General features: G+C 48.5%; 1 protein-coding gene across 8 annotated transcripts in view; it reads left to right on the forward strand.

The window, feature by feature from the left end:
- Positions 1-21,131, forward strand: part of GRIK4 (glutamate ionotropic receptor kainate type subunit 4) — a 271,109-nt gene that overhangs the window by 216,248 nt on the left and 33,730 nt on the right. For 7 of the 8 annotated variants that reach the window (XR_003093249.1, XM_025200022.1, XM_025200021.1 and 4 more), the window contains 4 exons: positions 3,533-3,685; positions 5,113-5,217; positions 17,268-17,375; positions 18,627-18,830. Coding sequence is in view for 7 of the 8 variants with exons in the window: in XM_025200022.1 (XP_025055807.1) it covers positions 3,533-3,685; positions 5,113-5,217; positions 17,268-17,375; positions 18,627-18,830 (570 nt within the window). In the remaining variant the exon portion in view is untranslated. The remainder of the gene's footprint in view (positions 1-3,532; positions 3,686-5,112; positions 5,218-17,267; positions 17,376-18,626; positions 18,831-21,131) is intronic. The other variant, XM_025200024.1, reaches the window with a different exon arrangement.

Consider the following 21,131-nt stretch of genomic DNA (forward strand, 5'->3'; position numbering starts at 1 on the left):
TGCTGAGAGCAGCCTGTCTTCAAACGTGGCCTTTCTGTGGATGATTTTGGTAACTAAAAGTTATAACCCAGGCCACGCTGTGCCAGGCCCACTGGTGTTTCTATAGGGCTAAGCTGTGGGAGTCCACCATGGTTGTGTGCCGGGACCAGTGCCCAGCTATACTGACCCTGGGGAGGATCGGTGCCACTGTGGTGGGCAGTTTAGGGTGAGCCATGCTCCCGTACCTCCCTGCTTCTCCAACCAACTGGTGGTACATAGAAAGGATGGAGCTGCTTCTTATCCCTTTCCTAGGGAGCGGCTGACAGTGCTTAGTAGCCCGGCTGCAGCCCACAGAGCCCTTCAAGGCACAGCGTAGGGCAGCTGGCTGATATATGGAGGGGACAGAGATGCTTTTACCCATCCCTCAGTCTCTCCAAGGTACCTTCTTGGGGTATTTACTTGAATTATGGATCTCATCAGCCATGTGAGATGGATACAGGGCAGGGAAAGGGTCTTTTCTTTCCCTTCCACCACAACCCACATACTCCAGTAAGTAGGAACCTCCTCTGGGACCCACAGCACCTGCCACACCCAGCATGTCACGGACCTCTTTATTCCAGATACGGTGCACAAAAATGGAGTCGGGTATTAACAGTCAAATCGGGTTTGATTTTATGTCAAAGGCAAAAAAGAGCTGTGGCTTAGAGAGGAGGGAGAGTAAAAGGAACAGGAGATTTCATAGGAGAGGCTGAGAGGGTGGGTGAGGGGAACGAGGAAAGATTTCATGAATGAGCTTTAAACCACATGGGTGGAAGATCCCAAAAGGCCTGCTAGCAGTGCTGATAAATGAAAAACAACTTAATTTTGTGCAAGAGCTTTCCATACAAATTCAATCCCAAATTGCTTTGCTAAGTTAAATACAGCTAATGGAGTTAACAGATAAATAATGGCAGAGGGAATGGCAATAGGCTAAGGGGGAAACATTGCTTTCAGCTGCAATTTGATATGGCTGGAGAGATGCGGAGACCTGCTCCAGATGGCAGGGACAGTAGAGGAGCAGGCTCTTGCGCTGACCGCAGCAGGAAGTGAAGTGGCAGAGAGGATTTTGGCGTTAAGCGATCAGAGGAAGCAAACAATTGGCTGGACTAAAATGTAGTCCACTGGCTTGTCTAGAGCAGGTGTTGGGAGTAGGGAGGAGGTGAGGTGGGGGCCCTAAAACAGGTTCCTGAAATAATGGCAGAAAAGATCAAGGTGCCTGAGGGCAGGTCCTGGCTCCTCTTCATGCTGGTTGCATCATTGCCAGTCCCAAGCTTTCCGAAGTCATCGCTCAGACTGCACACAATCATGTGATTAGCTTAGAATGGGGGGTTTGAGACTCGGATGGGCAGGGTATGACTGGATTAACAATGACACCCAGGGTTAGAAAAGGAAATCAGGTGCTTCAGAGCAAGGCTGTAATTAGAGAAGGAAGAAAGGGGAGGGCAGGACCCTGGGAGATTCCTCCCCTCCCAATAGAGGAAATCTCCTGAAGCAAAGCAAGCCCAAGAAATTGTTTCAAAAGCTACAGACGATACCAAAAAGACCAGCAAAACTGTTCAATGCTCAGGAGTAAAATATCCCAGTCAATAATGTCAAATGCTTCACTAAGATCTACAAGCATCTCGCTCGCTAGCTAATAAGAGTTCATTAACTGCTCAGATGAAATGGAAATAAAAACCTGTCTGGAGACAGCGAACGATGCTGGGTCAGATTTCAGACATGGTTTAACTCTGAGCTTCGTGGAGTTGCACCTCTCGACATCATGTGAATATTTGGTCTGTGGCTACTGATAAGGACCCTGTGTCAGCAAAGTATGGAAGTGCACATGTAAACCCATGACTCGAGTGGGACTTCAATCCATGCTTAAAGTTATGCATGTGTTTACAGGCTTTTCTAAACCCCCTAAGCTGCACAGAGAGTTGAGGATATAGCAATTCTGCTTGCCGTTCCTAGCAGTGGCACTTGGGTTGAAGGGAGACTAGACGAGTAAAGAGGGGCTGGGAGGGGGATACCGCAGTTACTTTAAAAGCCCTGAAAGTGCATCCTAGGGGAACATCAGAAAGAAGCAGGCATGGGAGAAAAAACTCCCTGCCTCTATAAATGGAAGACATTGAACCATACCTTATGGTTCAAGCAAGGGACTTTAGGAAAAAGGATGCCTGGGTTCAATTCACAGTTCTGCCATAGACTCCCCATGTGTCTTTGGTCAAGCTATTCAACCTCTTCCATGCCTCAGTTTACCCTCCTTTAAAAATGAGTGTAATACTTACCCTATGCCCCCAGGCACATCTTGACGCTCAGTTAATCTATGTTAGCAGAATACTTTGAGTCCCTGCAATGAAAGTTGCTCCAGAAAGGGGAAATGTTATGCTCATTCTTGTGAGTGAAAAGAGTCAAATACTGAGAGATGAACCACATGTGACAGACGCTTGTCATGCCATTTGGTGTGTTCCTAGATGGCGCTTGGGTCTTGTGGGGATGAATGTGGGATAAGACCTGATACTGAATAGCAGGGAGAAAGGAGGAGACAAATGATTGGGCTGGAAGGAAGCTTGGTAGGACAAATGTGAATGCTATTGAGGGATAGGAGATAGAAATCTTTAAGGGATTATCGGCACCATTAATGCTGATGATAGGGATTTTGCTAGCATTAAGCTTGGATTCCACAGTTTTTCATAGCATCAGCTCCCGCATTTTAAAGCCCTCTCTGGCACTCATTAAAAGCCTGACACTGGGGCATCGAAGACAGTGAGATCCTGGCCATTGCCTTGAGTAGGATCAAGCAGGGTTAAATCTAGCTCACTGTGTTCAAACAAGTAACACTTGGAGCCAAAGGGGACCACTCAGGTGATTGAACTGAACATGATTGTCTCCCTACGGTAATAGGGGAAGTGAATGAATGTGATCAGGCTTTGAGAGGGACAGGAGCAGTAGCTAGAGTTGAACTGTAAATGCCCACAGCCGGGGTGAAATGGGGGGAAGGTTCAACAGGCTAAAGAGAAAAGATGCTGTCGGACACCGGAGCAGTCAAGAGGAGGCTCTTTGAAGAGACCAGTAGAAAAATGCAGCTTTGATCGTAATGAGCTGCAACAACTACATTCCAGCGCAGTTGGGAAGTGATGATAATTAAAAGTGAGGTTTCAGCTACAGCAATGAAGATAGGAGAACAACTAGCCGGTTATTAACTGCGACAGTTTTGCATGTGAGACTGGGTGGATAAAAAGAAATGGCGAAGGAATCAAACTAATATATGGGTATCAACATCTCCTGAACCATGGCATTTTCAGAGGAAAGTCCAGCTGGAGAAGGGGTTTCCAGTAACTTTCCAGTAAAGGGGTTAGCTGCCCAGTCTGATCCTGCATGTGTGTGGGCTCCTTTATGGTGCAGGGGTGTAACTGCATGCACATGCTTGTGGCAGTCGCTGTGGACTTGATCTTTCATGCCAGTGCAAACTATCAGGTCTTGTTGAATTTTCCAGCTTCTGGAGCTGACTCTCTCTGTCTTGTCTTCACAGCTGTCTTCTGCCTTGTTGTTTGATGCCGTTTATGCCGTTGTGAGTGCAGTCCAGGAGTTGAACCGGAGCCAGGAAATTGGTGTGAAACCCCTGTCCTGTGGCTCTGCACAGATCTGGCAGCATGGTACCAGCTTGATGAACTACCTGAGAATGGTGAGAAGGGACTGAAGTTTGCTGATTTATGTGCCTCCGTCTCTCCTCTCTGCCAAGAGCTAAAGACAAGCATTTGTGTGCCTGCCTGATGATGCCAGGCCCATTCAGCTAAAGCACAAGGTGCCAACCTGTTTCAAAGGAGCATTGGGCAAAGATGTTTGTAACCAGCCTTGGAACTGCGTGAAATTCACTGTCTTGCAGGTTTTGCTGCAGAAACAAAACTCAGTGCACTTTTAACATGATCTTTAGGAGTGTTTCCAGCCAACCCAAGACCAGTTTTCAGTGACCCTGAGTTGATTCATGTTCCCGCAGCACATTCCTGCAAAACTCAAGAATTGCAGATAAGGTTTTTTTCCGGAGGAGTTTGGCCTCATTTGGCTTGGAAAGTCGGGGGCTACCTGGATCAAAATTAGCTATGGGTCAAAATCAGAATCCCAGATTTCAGCCCTCTCAAATTCTTGGAGAGGTTTAATGTCTATTCCCCGAGCTGGACTTGTTCGAAACACAAAGAAACCTGCTCTCTTTTTCTTCTTTGGATGCGTCCTGAAAACAACAGATCTCATAAAATTTCTTCTCTAAAATGGTAGAAAACTCATGGGAAGTTATCTCCGATGTGGCCCTGGTCTGGCTTGCAGCAACACACCTGGACTCCTGGCAGTCCCGGGCAAACTTTTAGTGTCAGGCCCCGCTTTGCCAGAGATAACGATAATAATAAAAATGACCAATTTCAGGCCCCTTTTCTGTCTGGGCAGCCACCCGGTTCACCCATGCCTGTGTCCGACCCTGCTGGCCTGATGACTGTCACTCCAGTCCCGAGTTGAACTCCACCTGATACCCGATCACAAAAATGACTCCAACCACAGAGCTGCTCCTGGCTCTCAAAGGAGTCCCATTAACTTGCTGTCATGACTAGCAACATGCTTCAGCAGCAAGTCAGCAGCATTTAATCTGCTGTACAAGGTTAGATGCTTGTTTTGGGATCCTTTGCAATGTGACCCCATGTTAACACCTGCCTCGTGCAGTGCGGTGATGTGTTAGTTTGCCGCGCAGGCCCCAGCAACGTGATTCAATGCAATGCAATGAAGCTGCTTAGTTCTGCAGCAGAGCCAGGGGCAGCCGTGGGGTGAAGGGGAGGTTTCGGGCATGGTGGGGTGATGATGAAGGAGAGAAGAGAGCCTCCTTGGGAAAGGAAACTCCTTGCAACTTAACAGTGCTCTCCCCTGACCCCTTGCTCCAGACAGATCACAAAGGCCATTAAAATCCTTATGTGAAAATACTACTCATACCCCTTCCCCACGGCTTTAGTGAGAGGGTAAATGTCAGGCGCTCCACAGCCCTGCGCTTGCTAACAAAGTAAGCAGCAGCAGTTGGGAGAGTCTGCTTAAGGCCGTGTCAATTGGCGCTGTAACTCACTCTCTCTTGGACAGGTAGAATTGGAAGGTCTCACCGGCCACATCGAATTCAACAGCAAAGGTCAGCGGTCAAACTATGCCCTGAAAATCCTGCAGTACACACGCAGTGGCTTCAGACAGGTAAGGCTGTTTGGGACCCTGCAAGCCTGCTGCTTAGGGCTGTTCCTGCTGGCAGCTGAGATCCTGCCTGGGTGGTGCCGAGCCCAGACTCCAATCCCCCTGACCTCAGTGGGAGTTGAGAGTACCTGGCAGGATTAGGCCCTTCACAAGGAATGAGCAGAGCGTGGCTTTAACTGCAGCTCACGCTGCGCATGGGTTGGAAGGAAGCAATCCCTTGCTCCCCTAACTCGGGAGACGGCTCCAAAGCATCCCCAGGCATTTCAAATTCTCCTTCAAGGACCATCTCTCCCACCAGATCGGAGTCTGTCCAGCTTCAGCAGCAGACGTAGCAGCCCCCTTTCCTAGGGGACAGCATTCAGTGCCTACAACCCTTTCACCGGCTGCAGACACACGGGGCCATCTGCATTACAGATGTGTTCTGCTTTAGTTAAACTGGTTCAAACCTCTGTGCAGCCATGTTTGCTTCAACTGAAGAGCAGAATTATTTTAGTTTGAGTCTAGCCACGGAGGCTTAATCAAAATTGGCGCTCTTCTGCCAGAGAAGAAGTCCGACTAGAATGGCTCTGTCAGTTTAAATTCATACTTTAGTGTCTATGAGTGCACTGTTTCCTTGTAGACAAGGCCTAAATCAATTTAAATTCGTGCCTTGTTATTAAATCCATACAGACCACCCCACCATCTATGCACAAGAAAATTATCTTTGCAATGCTTCTTCCTTTAAGCTCTTGTATCCTAAAATACAAGATTTAATTTAAATGTAGCAGCTTTCATGGGTTAGGTCCGCAGTGGGCATAAATCGGTGAAGGACATGACTCCATGCCATTCTCATTCCACCTGCATCGAGAGCAAATGGCAGCCGGGGGAGCAAAACGGGGCAAGGGGCCCTCTTACACATTGGAAACAACAGGCTTCTATTAAGCATTTTATAAAAATAAAAGTTATTTTCCATGATTTATGGAGAATGGCAGGGAGAAAATTGGCACGATTTAATCTCTGACAGGATTCCACACAGCTGTCAAGAAAAATCCTCCATCACCTTAATTTAAAAGACCCATTTCCCATTTCTTGTCAATCCATTCAGAATTTTCTGGACTGGATTCTCATCCTGGTTACACTACTAACGTCTAGGGATTTACTCCTGATTTTCACCACGGCCGAAATAAGAGCAGAGCCAGGCTTGCTGAGTTAGGATACAGCGTGCATGTTAAAACCTATGCAGAAATGTTTAATTTATTATTATTGGAGCTGATAGAAGGAGTTTCCCATTGAAAAATGCAGTTTTGTCAGAACTGAAGCATTTCACAGGAACCTCTCTCATTCCTCATAATCTTCTGGACAGCGTAGAAATGGTTCATTGGGACGCTTATAGACTATTAAAATATTAGGTTTTCTATGATATTGAACATGAATGTATAATTTTCTCTGTATAAATATTTCATATTAAATTAAGTGCATCAGAGCAGTAAAGGGGAAACAAAATGTTTCAAGAGCCCCAACTGAAACAGGATGTTTTGCAGTTGAGTTTGGGGGGAAATGTCAAAATTTGGGCTTTTCGTCCAATTTGCAGCAGGAAAGAATCACCAGTGTCCGAGTTTCCCATGCAATGGGTATTCCCAGTCCTGGCCAGGTCTAATCCTTCCCTTTACTCCCCTCCCATTCCTCTTGGTCTCTTTCCCCTTGAGTGCTTGCTGATCCCCACCTGCTATTAATGTATTACCTTCCTTATTCTCTATCCCCTTCTCCAATGGTATTTTCTGCTGATTCCAGGGTCAGCGATACAGCAGGGCCCAGATACAATTCCCCTGCTATTGCCACTACACTCTGTAAGGGCTAGTTTGCTTCTCGGTGCCGTGACTGCCTGATGTGTTCTGGTTTCTAAATCTGAATCGGGCACTGAAAGTAGACTGATGCTCAGAAGTGCTGAGCACCTGCAGTCCCCTCGAAGTTTAGAGGAGCTGCAGATCCATGCCTGTGCCTGAATCTGCCTGAGCACCCAGACAGCGTAGTTTAGAAATGTTTCCATACAGGGGCAAGCTGACAGGAGGCAGATCCTCTCCCATTAGGGTGATGCTCTAGGTAAGCAAGCAAATGCAGAGCAAAAGGAGTCTCTCTTCATCCTGAGCAAAGGCTGGTTAGGGCATTTGGGGAGGCTCCTGGCAGGATTGACCCAGCAGTATCCAGATCCCCTTTAGCACTCATGCATCTTGGCTACCTTCTCTTCCTGAAGCCCTTTATCATTCCAGCTGTTGTAGGGATGGGGTGTGTTTTGGCTCGAATCACCGAATTTGTACCGTGCCCAACCCGCCTGCAGGCTCCACAAGCTCTTAAGCAGAGAAAAGCCAGAGCAGTTTGTCCTTGGCGCCTGCTTGATCTCTGTTGTCTCGCGCTATGGTGCTGTCACCTGCTTGCCCTTTGTTCTCTCTTTTGCGATGGCACCAGAGCCCTCATTGCATCGCTGTTTTCTCTGCTGTCGTCACACTGTTTCCCTCACTCAACTGCTGTTTGCTTTCGTGTGCTCTCATAAGAGTCCCTGCTCCTTCTCATGCAGCGCCAGGCTGGCTTTTGATTGATAAAACCCCACACTTCTATTAATGGCCCCCTAGGAAGGCAAGACTGGCCAGTGAGAGTCCTTCCCGAGTGGCTTCCTAAGGACTCTGGTTGCATTGAAAGATGTAGGGCTAGTGGAGCGATACGTTTGATGCACCCAGCGGCAATGGTGAGTATTGCTGTGCTTTAGCTATCCAGCAATTCTGCTTCAGTGCTGTGCTTCAGTAGGTCTCTTCGGTTCTCATTATGGACATGCTGGTTTTGCAGCAGAGCGGGAAACTCCCCCTTGGTCAATTAGTGGCTGAACCAGTTATTCAGACCTGCTGTTTTCCGCTCGTATGTGTTCTGATCCCGCGCCGATAGGCCTGTCATCTCAACTTTGACAGAAAGAGGTAGGGCAATGAATGGGGCAGGAGTGCGGCTCCTCATTATATCGTACTGGGGTGATGTTATAGCCTCACGATATCACCCTCAAGGATTTTTGTGGGTGATATCTTTTATTGAACCAACTGGTTGGGATAAAGTTAGACAAGCTTTCAAATGCAAGGCATTCTTCATCAGGCCTGATGTCTTTCCTGACTAGGCTCTTTAGGACAGACGCAGGGATTTCCAGATCCCTGGCCCCTTGCATTAAGTGTCCTGTCTCTTGCAATGAGAGGGAGAGATTGCAGAAGAAGCCTGATCCTTATGGCAGAAGCTCCAGAGAAAAAAAAAGTTCCCATAATGACAGGATCAAATGAAAAGATGGGTAATAGTGGAGGCAGCCGGGAGAGAGACAAGGGGTTATAGTCCAGCAGGGTAAAGGAACTGCTGGAGTCAAGCCCTCTTATACCAAGTTGGACGTTAGCTGATGATGGAAGGAAGCATGAGCAAGAAGGTGATATTTTACAGGGGAAAGCAAACCTGTTTTATGAAATAAATGAAGGAGCCACGGGCTGGGTTCTTGACCTGTGCTCATCTCTCATCAGCAATTTTTCTCTGAGATAACCCCTTTCCCAGATGGTTGCATCTTGCCTCGTCCTTACCTGGGACCTTGGCATCAGGGAGTCTTTTTCTGTTGCTGCGGGAGCCAGTTTTAGTCCTGGTTTAAACGTTGCCTGCCAATTTTTACCTGTCAAGCGACAGCTCTGCCTTGACACCACCTTCAGCTCCCTCTGAATGAGCAAGGAAACTGGATGTCATTTTCCATGCGGCAAGATCCCTCATAGTATCAGCACCCATTTGCATCGTCTCCTGGACCCTGCAAGTGAGGAAAAGTGACAGATTCAAGCCCATCTGCACTCTGGAGAGCAGCCCTTATGCAGGAGCAAGGGAGAGAAATGGCTTTAAGGCACTCCAGGACTGCTGTATTTTTTAACACATTTTAAATGTGATGTTGCATGTACCAGGAAAAAAAAATAGAGAGATCCTCTTGTAGCTGTGTTTTGCTAAAAACTCCATGGTGCGGGTTGATTGCATAGAAATCCCTGCTAGCTTTGCTGTTGTGTTCCAGCTCCTTGCCCGTATGACAGAAATGATAAAGTTTTTACAATTGGCAGGGGACTAGCTTTAATATTTGGAGGCAGAACGGTTTTCCAAGAGCTTTTTATTTGTTGAGCAAACCTGGTAAACGGTCCAATAATGTGGTTCACGCAAAGTCCACTTAGCACTGATATGCAGATGATAATATTTCAGCACACTTCAGTACAATCCCAAGTGTCAGTAGAAGAGCCCTTGTTTTTGTTCCATTGGGGCTGGATCAGTCTGGCTTGATTGGCAAGGAGAAAAGCATTTTAGTTTGGTATTTTTGCTCCGTAATGGCCCGCAAACTTTCCTAAGGGCTTGTGAGTATTTCCTGGTTCTGTTATCTCACAAATCCTTACTGGTAGTACCAGATCTGTAGACCACATTCAGGAGGGCAAATGAGAGTTTCCAAAGGCAGTCACTTCACAGCAAGAAGCAAAAATGGTGTGAGATTTCCCACCTAAGCATTGCCGCTGGATTTTCAAATGTGGAGTACTCCATAGCAGGGCACGAGGTGAATGGGCTTCATGACAGATCCCACCAGGGACTTTGGAGAACCCATGCATTCTTGCCCGGTCTGTGCAGGGGCAATCCACAGTGAGAGAAAGCAACATTTTTTTCTAACACAAGACATGCACCTTAGGCTCCTCAATAAGCGGCCTGGGTGTATTTCTAGAGGTGCCCAGGAGCTCCCATTGGAGTCCAGCTGTATCAACATCCCACCAGATGGAGAGATGATAAATGACTCCAGATTACACTTGCCAGTGGAAGACGGGGGAAGCCCTGCTGATGTGAGTCTGCCGTATGGATGGGCATTTGGTGGCCTTAAGCCCTTTCCTGTCAAAAGCCCATCAAACAGAGGCTGTTGCGCACATGGCTGCTACGTATTCTGGTAACAGCCCAATTCCTCCACTTGGACTCTCCATTAAGGTTGCAGCAGTGAGCCCTTACCTGAGCTTCCCACCCAGCTGTCAGGTTGTTCTTGAGGTGAGACGGGGCCATTGCAGACTGGCCTCACCTCATCCTCAGGACATCCCGCCCCGCTCCCTTGCAACGCATCTTCTCCCAGCACCCGTGTTCCAGATCTCCCCCCCCAGCCTCAGTTGTGTACCTGCAACCCCGCAACCAGGGAGCCCGATGGGGAAGCAGGTTCCTGTCTGGTCCCTTCCAGATGTCTGCACCCTTGGCCAGCGGCCCAGAAGCCATGCTGAGGCTGCCCTCCCACTCCCAAGGACTTCCAGTGGGAGCAGAGAGCCGGGGTCAAGTCTCGAGCCTAGGAAAGCACTTATGCATCATTGATTATCTCCCCGGTCTCCCTCATTGCCGGCCAGCCTGGGAGAACTTGCTGTGTTGCTGCTGCTGTTATGAAAATAAATGATTAGAAACCGTTCAGCTAAACCCACCTGACCCAGCGGGGGCAAACACGGGTATCCTCAAGACAAGCTGTTCCCCAGGGTCAAATTTGCTGATTTTGGCAGAATGCTTTTTGAAGCACCTTTCCTGCCTTCTTAACAGGCTTTTGCTCTCTGCCTGTGTCTGTCTCTCCCTCTTCCCCCCACCCCACCCCACCCCACCCCTTTCCCCAGCTCTTGAAGCCACAGGGGCTTCTCGCTCATCAGCTTTGATAGAAAATTCACCGAATGTTGAAGCAGATCCAGATCGCAGCCGGCAAACAAATTAGAGACACTTAGATTTTCAAACTCATCGTTGCTTATGGGCAAGGGCGCCAGGGCTCTAACTGTTTAATTTTTAATATATTTATGTAATGTGCCGAACGCGTTTCCTTATTTAGTTTAACGAGTGGAAATTTTTCCCCAGCCGTGCGAGAGTCGCTTTGCGTTCGCAGGATGCCTGATAAGGCCTAAACTCATTAACATGCCTGTGATCCGGAGATCTGACAAGGGCTGAGTTTGTAAATTTTTCTTTCTTTTCTATCTTTCCGGTTTTTGCTTTAAAATGTGCTGTAGCATCTCTCTGAGGGTTTTGATGAGTGATCTGCATTAAACCGAGGGCACTGGGATTTGGCAGGTTTGAAAAGGGGAGGATTGAAGGGAGGGGTGTGGTGGTGATCATCACTCAGAAGGGAAGGGAGAATAGGGCCAGTTGAAGGCAGGGGTTAGGATCACCGAGGAGGAAACTTTGCTGTGTTTATTTGCTCTCGCCACACACTGCCTCAATGCCAGGGGTGTGTTTAATTAGCCACGTACAAGCTATAAGGTCTTAACATGGAGTAAGGTAGGGTGTGCATCATTGATGTGCTCATGAAATCCTAATGAGCAACCAGCTGATAGAGCAGAGATTGTTTGCAGTCCTCATCCCGTTAGCATGTCAATGGTTAATCGGGCCCAGTGGGACCCACACTGCTCTTGCCCTAAGCTCTGTCCATTCCCCCAACTCCTGGTGAGGATTCAAGGACTCTTGCAAATGTCCTGGAATGCCTTTGCCTCCCGGGACCTTTGTTATAAGGGTGACAGTACTCGGCGCCTCGCAGGATTAGGTCCTTTACGGACAAGCCCTGGTGCTTACCTGCAGGCAGTGGAGCAGACTGGGCCTATCCAAGAGCGGAGGTTATCTGCGACTCCCACCGGTTTAATCGGCGACTCTCTGCAGGTTCGGTGCCAGCCCCTCCACGCATCGGCTCCGTCTCGCTGCCCTGCAGCCTGCGATCTTCCCGTGTCCTTCAAAAGCTTCAGGCATGTGGCAGGATTCCTGCAGCTGCCTCTTAAATTGTTGCCCGAGATTATAATCCCCTTCTCCTGGGGCTGATAAGGAGCCTTTTGCTGAGTGCCTAATTATGTCTCCTACCAGAACCATCCCCTTCCCAGCCTCGACAAGGATCTGTACATGCAAGCTGACCAAGAAGTAATTGCATTTCTCTCTCTCTCTTTCCTGGGGATGAGCGGAGCTGGGGGTGGGGAAGGCAGACCGCAGGACAAGACTCCCGCAGCTGGGCCCATAGGAACCCCATCTTAGTCACTGGGAAAAGGGGTGCTTGGTAGTTTCGAGGCATCCATATGCAGGGCCAACAGTGGAGACAGCAGGCACAGAGTCATCTCCCGATGACCCTTCTTCCCAGGTGGACCTGTGGGAAGCTGTGCAGAAAAGACCTCATTAAATCATTCGTTTGAGCCGTGTTTTCTCACCTCGTGTGAGAAGGAGCTGGGAAGCCCTGCCATCGTTAGCGCTGTCCTTCCTGAACCAGGGGAGTCTGGCAGAGGGAAGGAGTGGGACTGAAGCGCCACGTGCCTGTCATGTTAGCCGGCAGTAATTTTCCGCGGCGATGAGAAATCTTTAAGTGTCACAAATTCCAATAACTCCTTTGTGGAACGGCTAATTTGAGAGACCTCGTCTGCCGAAGGAGGTAGAGAAACGATGCGGGCAATGCTGCTCCCTTGCTCATTAGAGGCGCAACTGCTGTGTTGGGATGGGCTTTATTTTTGTCTGTGTTCGGGCAGTGCGCTGGGGCTCTCGGGAGTCCTGCGAAGCCCAGCAGAGCCCCACTACCATTTAGGCTGCACACGATGTAGCAAAGATCATCAAAGACCCAAAGAGATGACAGTGGGGCAGATGCAGGATTTGTCATTAGCCGTGTTTAACAGACGAGAAACCGAGGCAAAGAAAGATTGAGCGAGTTGTCCAACGTCATCAGAGGAGTCTGCAGAAGAACTGGACAAAGAAAAAAACTGTGGACCATATGCCTGGAAGCGAACTCCTTCCTCCGTGCAGACCCTGTTGTCAGAGTCAACCAGTTCAGGGAATCCTGTTCATAAAGGTATCAAGCTCCATTTAAACCGGATAGTTTTCCTGACCCCAGGACTTTTGTTGGAGGTCCGTTCCAGACTCTCAAGACTCTGGTGCCTTTATAATTTCCACTTGGTTTATACCCATTTGTTCTTATGTCACTATTGTCCTTAAAGAGCTCTCCTCTCTCTGCTTACTGCCCCTGAGGTATTTGTAGAGAGCCGTCAGTCCCTCCCCAAAATCTCCAGACCCCTACTCCACTCAGAGTCATAACAACGATCTTATCCAGTTCTGGATAGACTGTTTGATTGTCTTGTGAAGTGTTTTACAGTGCTTTATCTAGAGAAATAGAGATGATTAAAATCACCTTGGCACCTGCATTTGCAGGAGGGAAGATCTGAGAAGCCTAGTCATTTTCTGACACATTAAACTTCAGAAACACCAAGCCTTGTGGGGACTCGATTAACACCATTATCATATCATCAAGGGGGTCAGTCTTGAGTTGGAGGAAGCACTCAGCATGGGTGGAAAATAACCCTGGCACACTGAAGTGTTTAGCCTTAGCACTGTCTTACAAGAAGGGTCAAATCCTCTGCCATGCTGGAGGAGGAGGAGGAGGAGGCAATTAGTCTCATTGAGCCAGCAGGAGAGGGAGGACTCTGAAAAGAGTGAGGCTGTTAAAATTAAAGTTAATCTGTCACTAATCTCTGGTTATGAGATCTAAAAAGGGATGCTACTTGTGACTGACTGCAGCCCAAGGGAAGCAATGGAGGGAGAAGAAATGTTGTTTAGTAACTATAGCCAGGCTTAAGGACTTGCTTAGACCAGAGTAGCTAAAATCTGTCTGGTTACACTGATCAAGCCTCTCTTTGGACAATCTAAATTGTACTTAAAGGATTTGATCCTGTATCCCTGGCAGTAAATCACACCTCCCCTGGCTTTGGGGTGGGCTCTACCCTTGAGGGAGAGAGCAGAGCTAAGCCAAGGCACAATTTAAAACCACTGAAGTCTCCCTCCATGGGAGGGGGTTGCATAGATAGATGCAACCAGATTGATTTTGGTTAAATCGCAGCGAGTTTTCTAATAGAACTGGACAAAGTCTAGCTGTCAGGACTCCTGGGCTCTGCTCCCAGCTCGTGCGCCGTGACCTGCCATCAGTCACTTTGCCTCAGTCTCCCCGTTTGTCAGACCAGGCTAATAACCCTTTGGTGCCTCGTAGCAGGATGGCAAGCCGTGATAAGTTAATGTTTGCAAAGTACTCCGAGATCCTTATGTGACAAGTGCTTTTACCAGAGCAGCTTTAATGTTGTGAAAGGTGCCAGACTGACAGCTCTGGAGGCTGAACTTTCCCCGTATTACCTGCAGAACAAGGAGAACACCCACAGAGCCAGTGCAGCCAAACCACGCACCGCCGTGGCAGGGCACCTCCTTCTCCCAGCTTGACGTGCCACCTTGAGGGATGAGAAGAGAAATGCACGTGGAGCCCACAGCCTACGTGCTAAACTCGCCGTGCCTGGCAGCAGCGCCCTCCAGCCTGCTGCTCGGCCTCCAAAGTCAGAAGCGGTGTAGCAGCGTCTGTGAAATACTTGGCGTAAGGTAATTAGTGCAGCTGAGTGACAGGCCAGTTAGCCTGCCCGCACATTAATTATCCTGCCTGAAGCACCACACAGACACAGCTACACTGCTTGTGGTTTCAGAGCCAGCGCAGCTGTCTGAAGGGGATGCAGTAAGTTCACTATGTAAATGTGGTCTCAGAGGAAATATTCCTTCTCCGCCCCAGAGACATCTCCTTCCATCTCCTGCCTCCCTGCAAATGAGCCATCCTGGTTCTTAGTACTTCTCAGCATCCCTTCAGCTCTTTTGCATTGCCCAGTGCACTAGGGATGTGGGAAGTAGTGCAGGGAGGCAGTGTGTCTCAAACAGGCTAATGGATGCCTGAGCTTTAAGGTCGGTCAGCATTCAGAGCTGCAGCCCGGAGGGAGGAAGGAGCTTGTGTCCCTGTTCCCAGCTCCACGAGCTGCCCAGGCCTTCGTCAGTATGGCGGCATGGCTGCTCTCTTCAGACGGCATTTGCATCCAGCCTCCACGCTGAGAAGCGAACGTGAAGTTACTGGGACAGCTGTCTCCCCCCTACGCTGGAGGACAAGGGCTGCCAAGAAGAGCCGCCGAATGCTCGGGGACCATATCCTCAGCTGGGAAGCTTGGTTGGTGATGTGCCAGTTTACATCGGGTGAGGATTTGGCCTAGGCTTCACATCGCCTGCCTTCCACCTCCTCAGCTGTAATAAGATTACGCTTTGAGGAAAGAGAAATCGATTTATTCCTACCGCCCTGACAACCGTGGCAGTGCAAAAGGATAAACCTGCCTCTGAACTATAGCGTCCGAGGCTGCCTGTGTCAGTACCAGAGCACTGTGGAACCGATTCGCTTTGGTACGGTGGCAACAAAGGGTCCCTTGCAGACATCCAGGCAGGATGGGATCACCATCTATCTGCCTGGGTGAGACAACTCACTTTGGGGAGCCCAGGGACATGCCCCCTGCTCAGCCAGTGGTATGCAGAGGTCTGGGGCCTCATGGGGAGCTTTGCAGCAGGAAACAGATGCTGCCAGAGCCCCGGGGTACAGCGGATGAGACCCTGCTGCCTGCTATGTTGCCTCTCAGATGAATCGTGGTGTTCTCCTGCACTCAGGGGGAATTAGTCTCCATGTCACAGTGTCAGGTAGGAGCTATGTCTCCGTTCCATGACATTGGACAGGGTAAATTAGTTTTAAGGTAATGACCCAGATGTGTGGATAGGGTGGATTAGTCTCAGAGTGGAATTGGTGAGGCTGATGATCCCAAGTGCTATAGTTTTGGGGGTTAATTAATCTCCAGGCATTGCTGATAGAAGGGGTAGGGGAGATGAATAGCTGTGCAGTGCTGCTGGGAGAGTGGTTTAGTTTCAGAGCATGTTATTAAGGTGAAGCTGCATGGTAGGGGTTAGAAAGCATTACTGTCAGCACCATGCCACTAGGCTCTGATTGCTGATAATTTGGGGGCCGGGGTATTTGTAATACTTCCTACCAGGAGCTTTTACCCAAAAGAGCTCTGAGTACTTTATACTTAAGGATGTTGATGCTCCTTTGAGGTCAATAAAAGCCTGCACACGAGTCAGCTGAGAGGTTGAATCGCATGTCCCAGTTTCACAGCAAGTGAAAGGTAAAAGCAGGAGTCCTGCTCGCTTGCTACATGACAGCGCTTCCAGAAATTCACTGCAGCCGGGCCGGGTTTTCATGGCAGAAAATGCCTGTGCATTCACATGGGCACATATGCAGGACAAGGCAAGGCAGGAGTTTACATCTGGATAGGCTGTGGTCAGACCAGGATATAGTATTGGCCTCACCTACCTACCTCATGATAAGACCAGCACTGCCTTATGGGCACGAAATGTTTACAGCAGGATGGATGACATGCACTAGTTATCCCATAGTAAAAGCACATCTTTGGAAAGCAAAGGCGAAGTTGTAGTCTCTGTTCATTAAATAGGCCAACCCTGTGCCACAAATCAGCCTTGCGTTGTCCCCAAGTGCCTTTCTTCTCCCCTTCCCCTGTCTGATCTGCTGCTCTGCTTTCTGCTCCCAGCCCTGTGCTCCCTTCCTGATCTGCTGCTTTGCTTTATGCTTCCAACCCGATCTGCCGCCGTGCTGCTTTTCCCCTCCCTGATCTGCTGTATGCCACTTGCAGAGGCTGCCTGTGCCACAGGTTGGCCAGCTCTGAAATAGGGTACGGGTGGTCCTGCCATTATGGCTTTGCCCTCAGACACAGCAACATGGCCCTGGTGAGACAGGAAGGTCTTTGCAGCTGCTGGTGGAGAGAGGACTACTGAGAAGGATGGGCACATTTAGGTGACGTGGTGGGAGCATGTTAGGATGCTGGTTTACCAGATGCCACAGGGCCTGCCCTTTGATAAGCTCGTCCCTGAACCTCTTACAATTCAGGCCCTTGGCCACAATCTCAGTATGGATGCCGGGAGCGAGAAGAGAGTATTCTGAGTAGGGACAGATTTTAGTGTCGTAGTGCAGGTGGGGTGTGCCAAGGTTGTGTATCAGTGGATTAATCTGCCTGCCGTAATGTTAGTGGGGTACCTTGTAAAGGTAATGGAGCATTAATAAATACCTTTTCCAGGGCTGGCCTGATCGTTGTCAGTCACCGGAGCCATATGGCAGGTGCATACAGTAATTTGCACTGTAAATTTCATTATTCTGCGGTTTACCTCTACAGATTGGTCACTGGCATGTTTCTGAAGGACTTACCATGGACAACAGAATCTTCTCTTCCAACATCTCTGATAGTCTGTTCAACACCACCCTCATTGTCACGACCATCCTGGTAAGTGAGACGGTCACCTACAGCTCCCGTTAGCTCCTTTTCAGCCTGGTGTCTAGGGGTGTCAGTCAGCCAATATATTATTCCCTTCTTCCACCCCCTCTGCCCCTAGCATGCAGCATTGCACACTGATTTCATAAAGAACAGACGATCAAATCTCTAATTACAGCACTGAGGACAATTCATGACAGTATAATTAAACTCAAGTTGATGTTTCATATGGAAATGATATTTGATGAGTTCAGAAGCAGCTGGGGAGAGAGGACTGTGATGGGGATATGTTGCATTTTTAAATTCATCTCTGAATGATGTTCTTGTTCTGTATACAGCTGGTAGGTGGGGAGGGATGGTTGTCCCTTCAATCCATAAAATTACTGAGCATGAATAAGATGGAGACAGTTGTCATGACCTGGAATTGTGCATGTGCAGGTACCAGGGTCCTCACCCCATAAAGCCCCTGTGCTGCCCACCTCCCTTCCTATACTCTGAGAATAGGTATAGCCTAGGCCCTGAGAATCGTCTCCACCATGCCACTTTGTTTTTGCCAGTGTCCCTTTTCACTTGCACACCCCTGGAGTCAGTTCCCTGGGGCCAGCTGAGTTAGGCTCTACATGAGGCACAGATTAGAGTGGAGGTGACTTTTTTGTTACCCTTCTGCCCACCCTCCAGTCCAGGGCAGATGGCAGCCAAGTTGATGCCCTCAGTAACAATTAGAACAGCCTCAAGGCTGCTCTAAGTTATGCCAGGTTCAGGAATCATAAAAAAGCAGGGCTGGCAGGGACCTCGGGAGGTCATCTGCTCCAAACTCCTACTCAAGGCAGGATCATCATTCTCTAAACCATCCTAGTCACCTGTTTCTCTAACCTGTTCTTAAAAACCATTGGAATAGACCATTTTTCCAGTTCAGGATGGCTGGCCCTTCAAACTACTCCTTATGTCAGGTTAGATCAGTCATGTCTATAGATTTTGTCCAAGGATTGCTGGTGTGGAACTGCATACATTAGCTTTCCACTCCCTTGGGATTTTGTAATCGCAAGTGAAATCCCCAGTCGGTGTCCGAAGTAGACTTTCAGTCCCCCTTGTACCTCCCTTCTCCACGGGGAATGGAGCAGGTCTAAAATCTGGCCATTGCCCTTGTCATTTACTCCCCGGTAAACCCCCCTCGTGTCCCCTGCTCTCCGAGTCATGCTGTATTCAGTGCTGTTGGGCTTCCACGGTTAAGATGGGAATGACAGCTGCCCAGTTTCGATGCAGGAAAACCCTTACTTAATGCTGAAGTGGAACCACCAGGAGCTGGAGGGAAATGATCGCTATGAAGGCTTTTGTGTGGACATGCTGAAGGAGCTGGCAGAGATCCTCCACTTCAACTACAAGATCCACCTCGTTGGGGATGGGGTGTATGGTGTGCCCGAGGCTAACGGCACCTGGACTGGCATGGTGGGGGAGCTGATTGCCCGGGTAAGTGAGACATCAATGGTTTTTAACCTCGATCGCAGTGCAGTAACTCAACACTAAAGAGCCCCAATACCTATAAGCGTTTCTAACATGACAGGGCCTGTGTTTTTACTTAGTGTATACGAATCTGATGTGAAAAGCTGCATTGAAAGTATTTCCAGATTTCTAAGCACATGTTTAGTTCACTGTGGCCGCTTCTACATGAGCAGCAGACTATGCAGTGGTGACTGCGCAGTCATCTAGTACTTGCCTACCCAAATACTACATGATTGTGCAGTAACCGGTGTTACTGCACAGTAGCATCCCTGCATTTCAGATGCTACTGCTCAGTAGCAACGAGCTACTGCGCAGTAGCTCATTACTACTGCACAGTTGCATCACATCACAGTTAGTGCCTGCCAACACTACTGCACAGTAGGTCATTGCTACTGTGCAGTAGCATCTTGTGTAGACGCACCCAGGGACAATGTTGGTAACAGAACAGGAGTTTGGGCTCTTGGTTTCTAGCCCTGGGTCTGGCGAGGTGGCTGCCACAGGGGTCTGCGACCTGACACTTGTGGAGAGTTGTTTGGAAAAGGACAACTCCCCAAATGGAAATCGTGGGGGAAACGGGGGGAATTGTTCAGTTTCTAGGTTAGCCAGAGACTTGCTGTACGTGTGAGCTTAGGCAGGCCATGTCACGTCTCCATTCTTCAATGTGCCTTTGAGACGAATGGGAAAATAATGCTTTCTGAGGGATCCTGAGGCTTAAATGTGGTTTGTAAGACAGCTTTAGTGTCCTTATTGAAATGAGCTACGCAAGGGCAAATTATGAAGATAGATGTTATTGCAACCAATATTTGTTTGCTGTGCGGTTTGTGTACTTCCTTGTTATTATAGGGGTGTATGAGAGAACCAGATTGCAGCGCCTCAGCAGGTGTGAATCAGCATTAAAGTTAATCTACCTATAATTCTTACACATCCACATCACTATAGCATCTGAGCACCTCATAATCCTCAACATATTATTTTCCCAATGGTAGGGAAGTACCATTACCTTGAGGCTTGGAGAAACAAGGTCACATGGGATGTTTATGGCAGAGGAAGGAATTAAACTGGAGACTCCCACATCCCAGGCCAGCACCCTGTCTCTTGGGCTTCATGTTCTCCCCATGGGGCTCTGCCTACTGACACCAGCCGAGGTCCTGGCCCCCTCTTTATTACTTTTTCTTTCAGTTTGTTTGCAAATGCTCTGGACTGTTGGCATAGTTTTTATACATGTGGGACTGCACATAAAAACCAATCTGCATTATGTCTTTGGGGTAGAGAAGAGCAATGCACACAAAGCAGCGTGTGATCTCTGCAAACAAAGAGAAGAAACAAGCCATCAAATTTTTGGCCTACTAACCTTGACAGTATAAATGGTAGCTGCTGATTTTTTTTTAATTTTATTTTTTTTGGCGGAGATAAGTGTTTTAACCTCATCTTCATGGAGAAACGGGGGTTTCATACCTTGCTTAACCTTGTTCAGAAGGTGTTTGCTCCTGTTTGAGCAAGACAGTGTTGGAGAGAACTGAGAAAGACCCAGGTAAAAACTGGGGAAGACAAAAAAACTCATGTGGTATGTTCGCCGTAGGCCTGCTCCAAAGCCATTGGAGTTGACAAGAGACTTTCAGATGGCTACAGTGTGCTTTGGATCAGACCCTGTCACCTTCCCCCTCCCAGACAGGGCAGGATTGTTCCCTATAGTATAATACTGTTCATGAGAAACCAATAATAAGAACATCTCACGAATAATCTGGGGTTTGCTGCCACCAACCAGCCCAGCCCTGAGACGCACCTCTCTGCAGACACACTTTCATAAATGTTTAAAGACAAGGAGGACCTTTCTGAGCAACCGGTGCAGGGCAGGGGCTGCAGCCTATGTGAAGCACTGTGCTGGGACTCTGAAGAGCTAAATTCTGTTCCTAGTTTTGCTTTTGGCCTGCTGACGATGCTGGGCAAGTCACTCTCTGTCTCTGTGCCTCAGTTTCTTCCTCTACTAAATGGCGATAATGATTCTGACCTGTTTTGGAAAGCACGTTGAGAACGAGGGGTAGAAAAAACTAAACAAGCACAAGATATAATTAATTATTGTCTAGTCTCCTTTTTGGCATTACAAAGGCTGTAGCTGTTCACCTAGAGATTCTGGCTTGAAGCTCATTGCTCCTGTCTAAATTGTGCCTGCTTTAAAGAGTTTGCTGGGACCGCTACAGTGATGTCTGTAATCTGGAGACAGCCACCATTGCCTGCTACTTGAGTACCACTCACTTCCAAAAGAGCTGA

This window comes from Alligator sinensis, unplaced genomic scaffold (genome assembly GCF_000455745.1).
Source record: "Alligator sinensis unplaced genomic scaffold, ASM45574v1 scaffold278_1, whole genome shotgun sequence".
NCBI lineage: Eukaryota > Metazoa > Chordata > Crocodylia > Alligatoridae > Alligator > Alligator sinensis.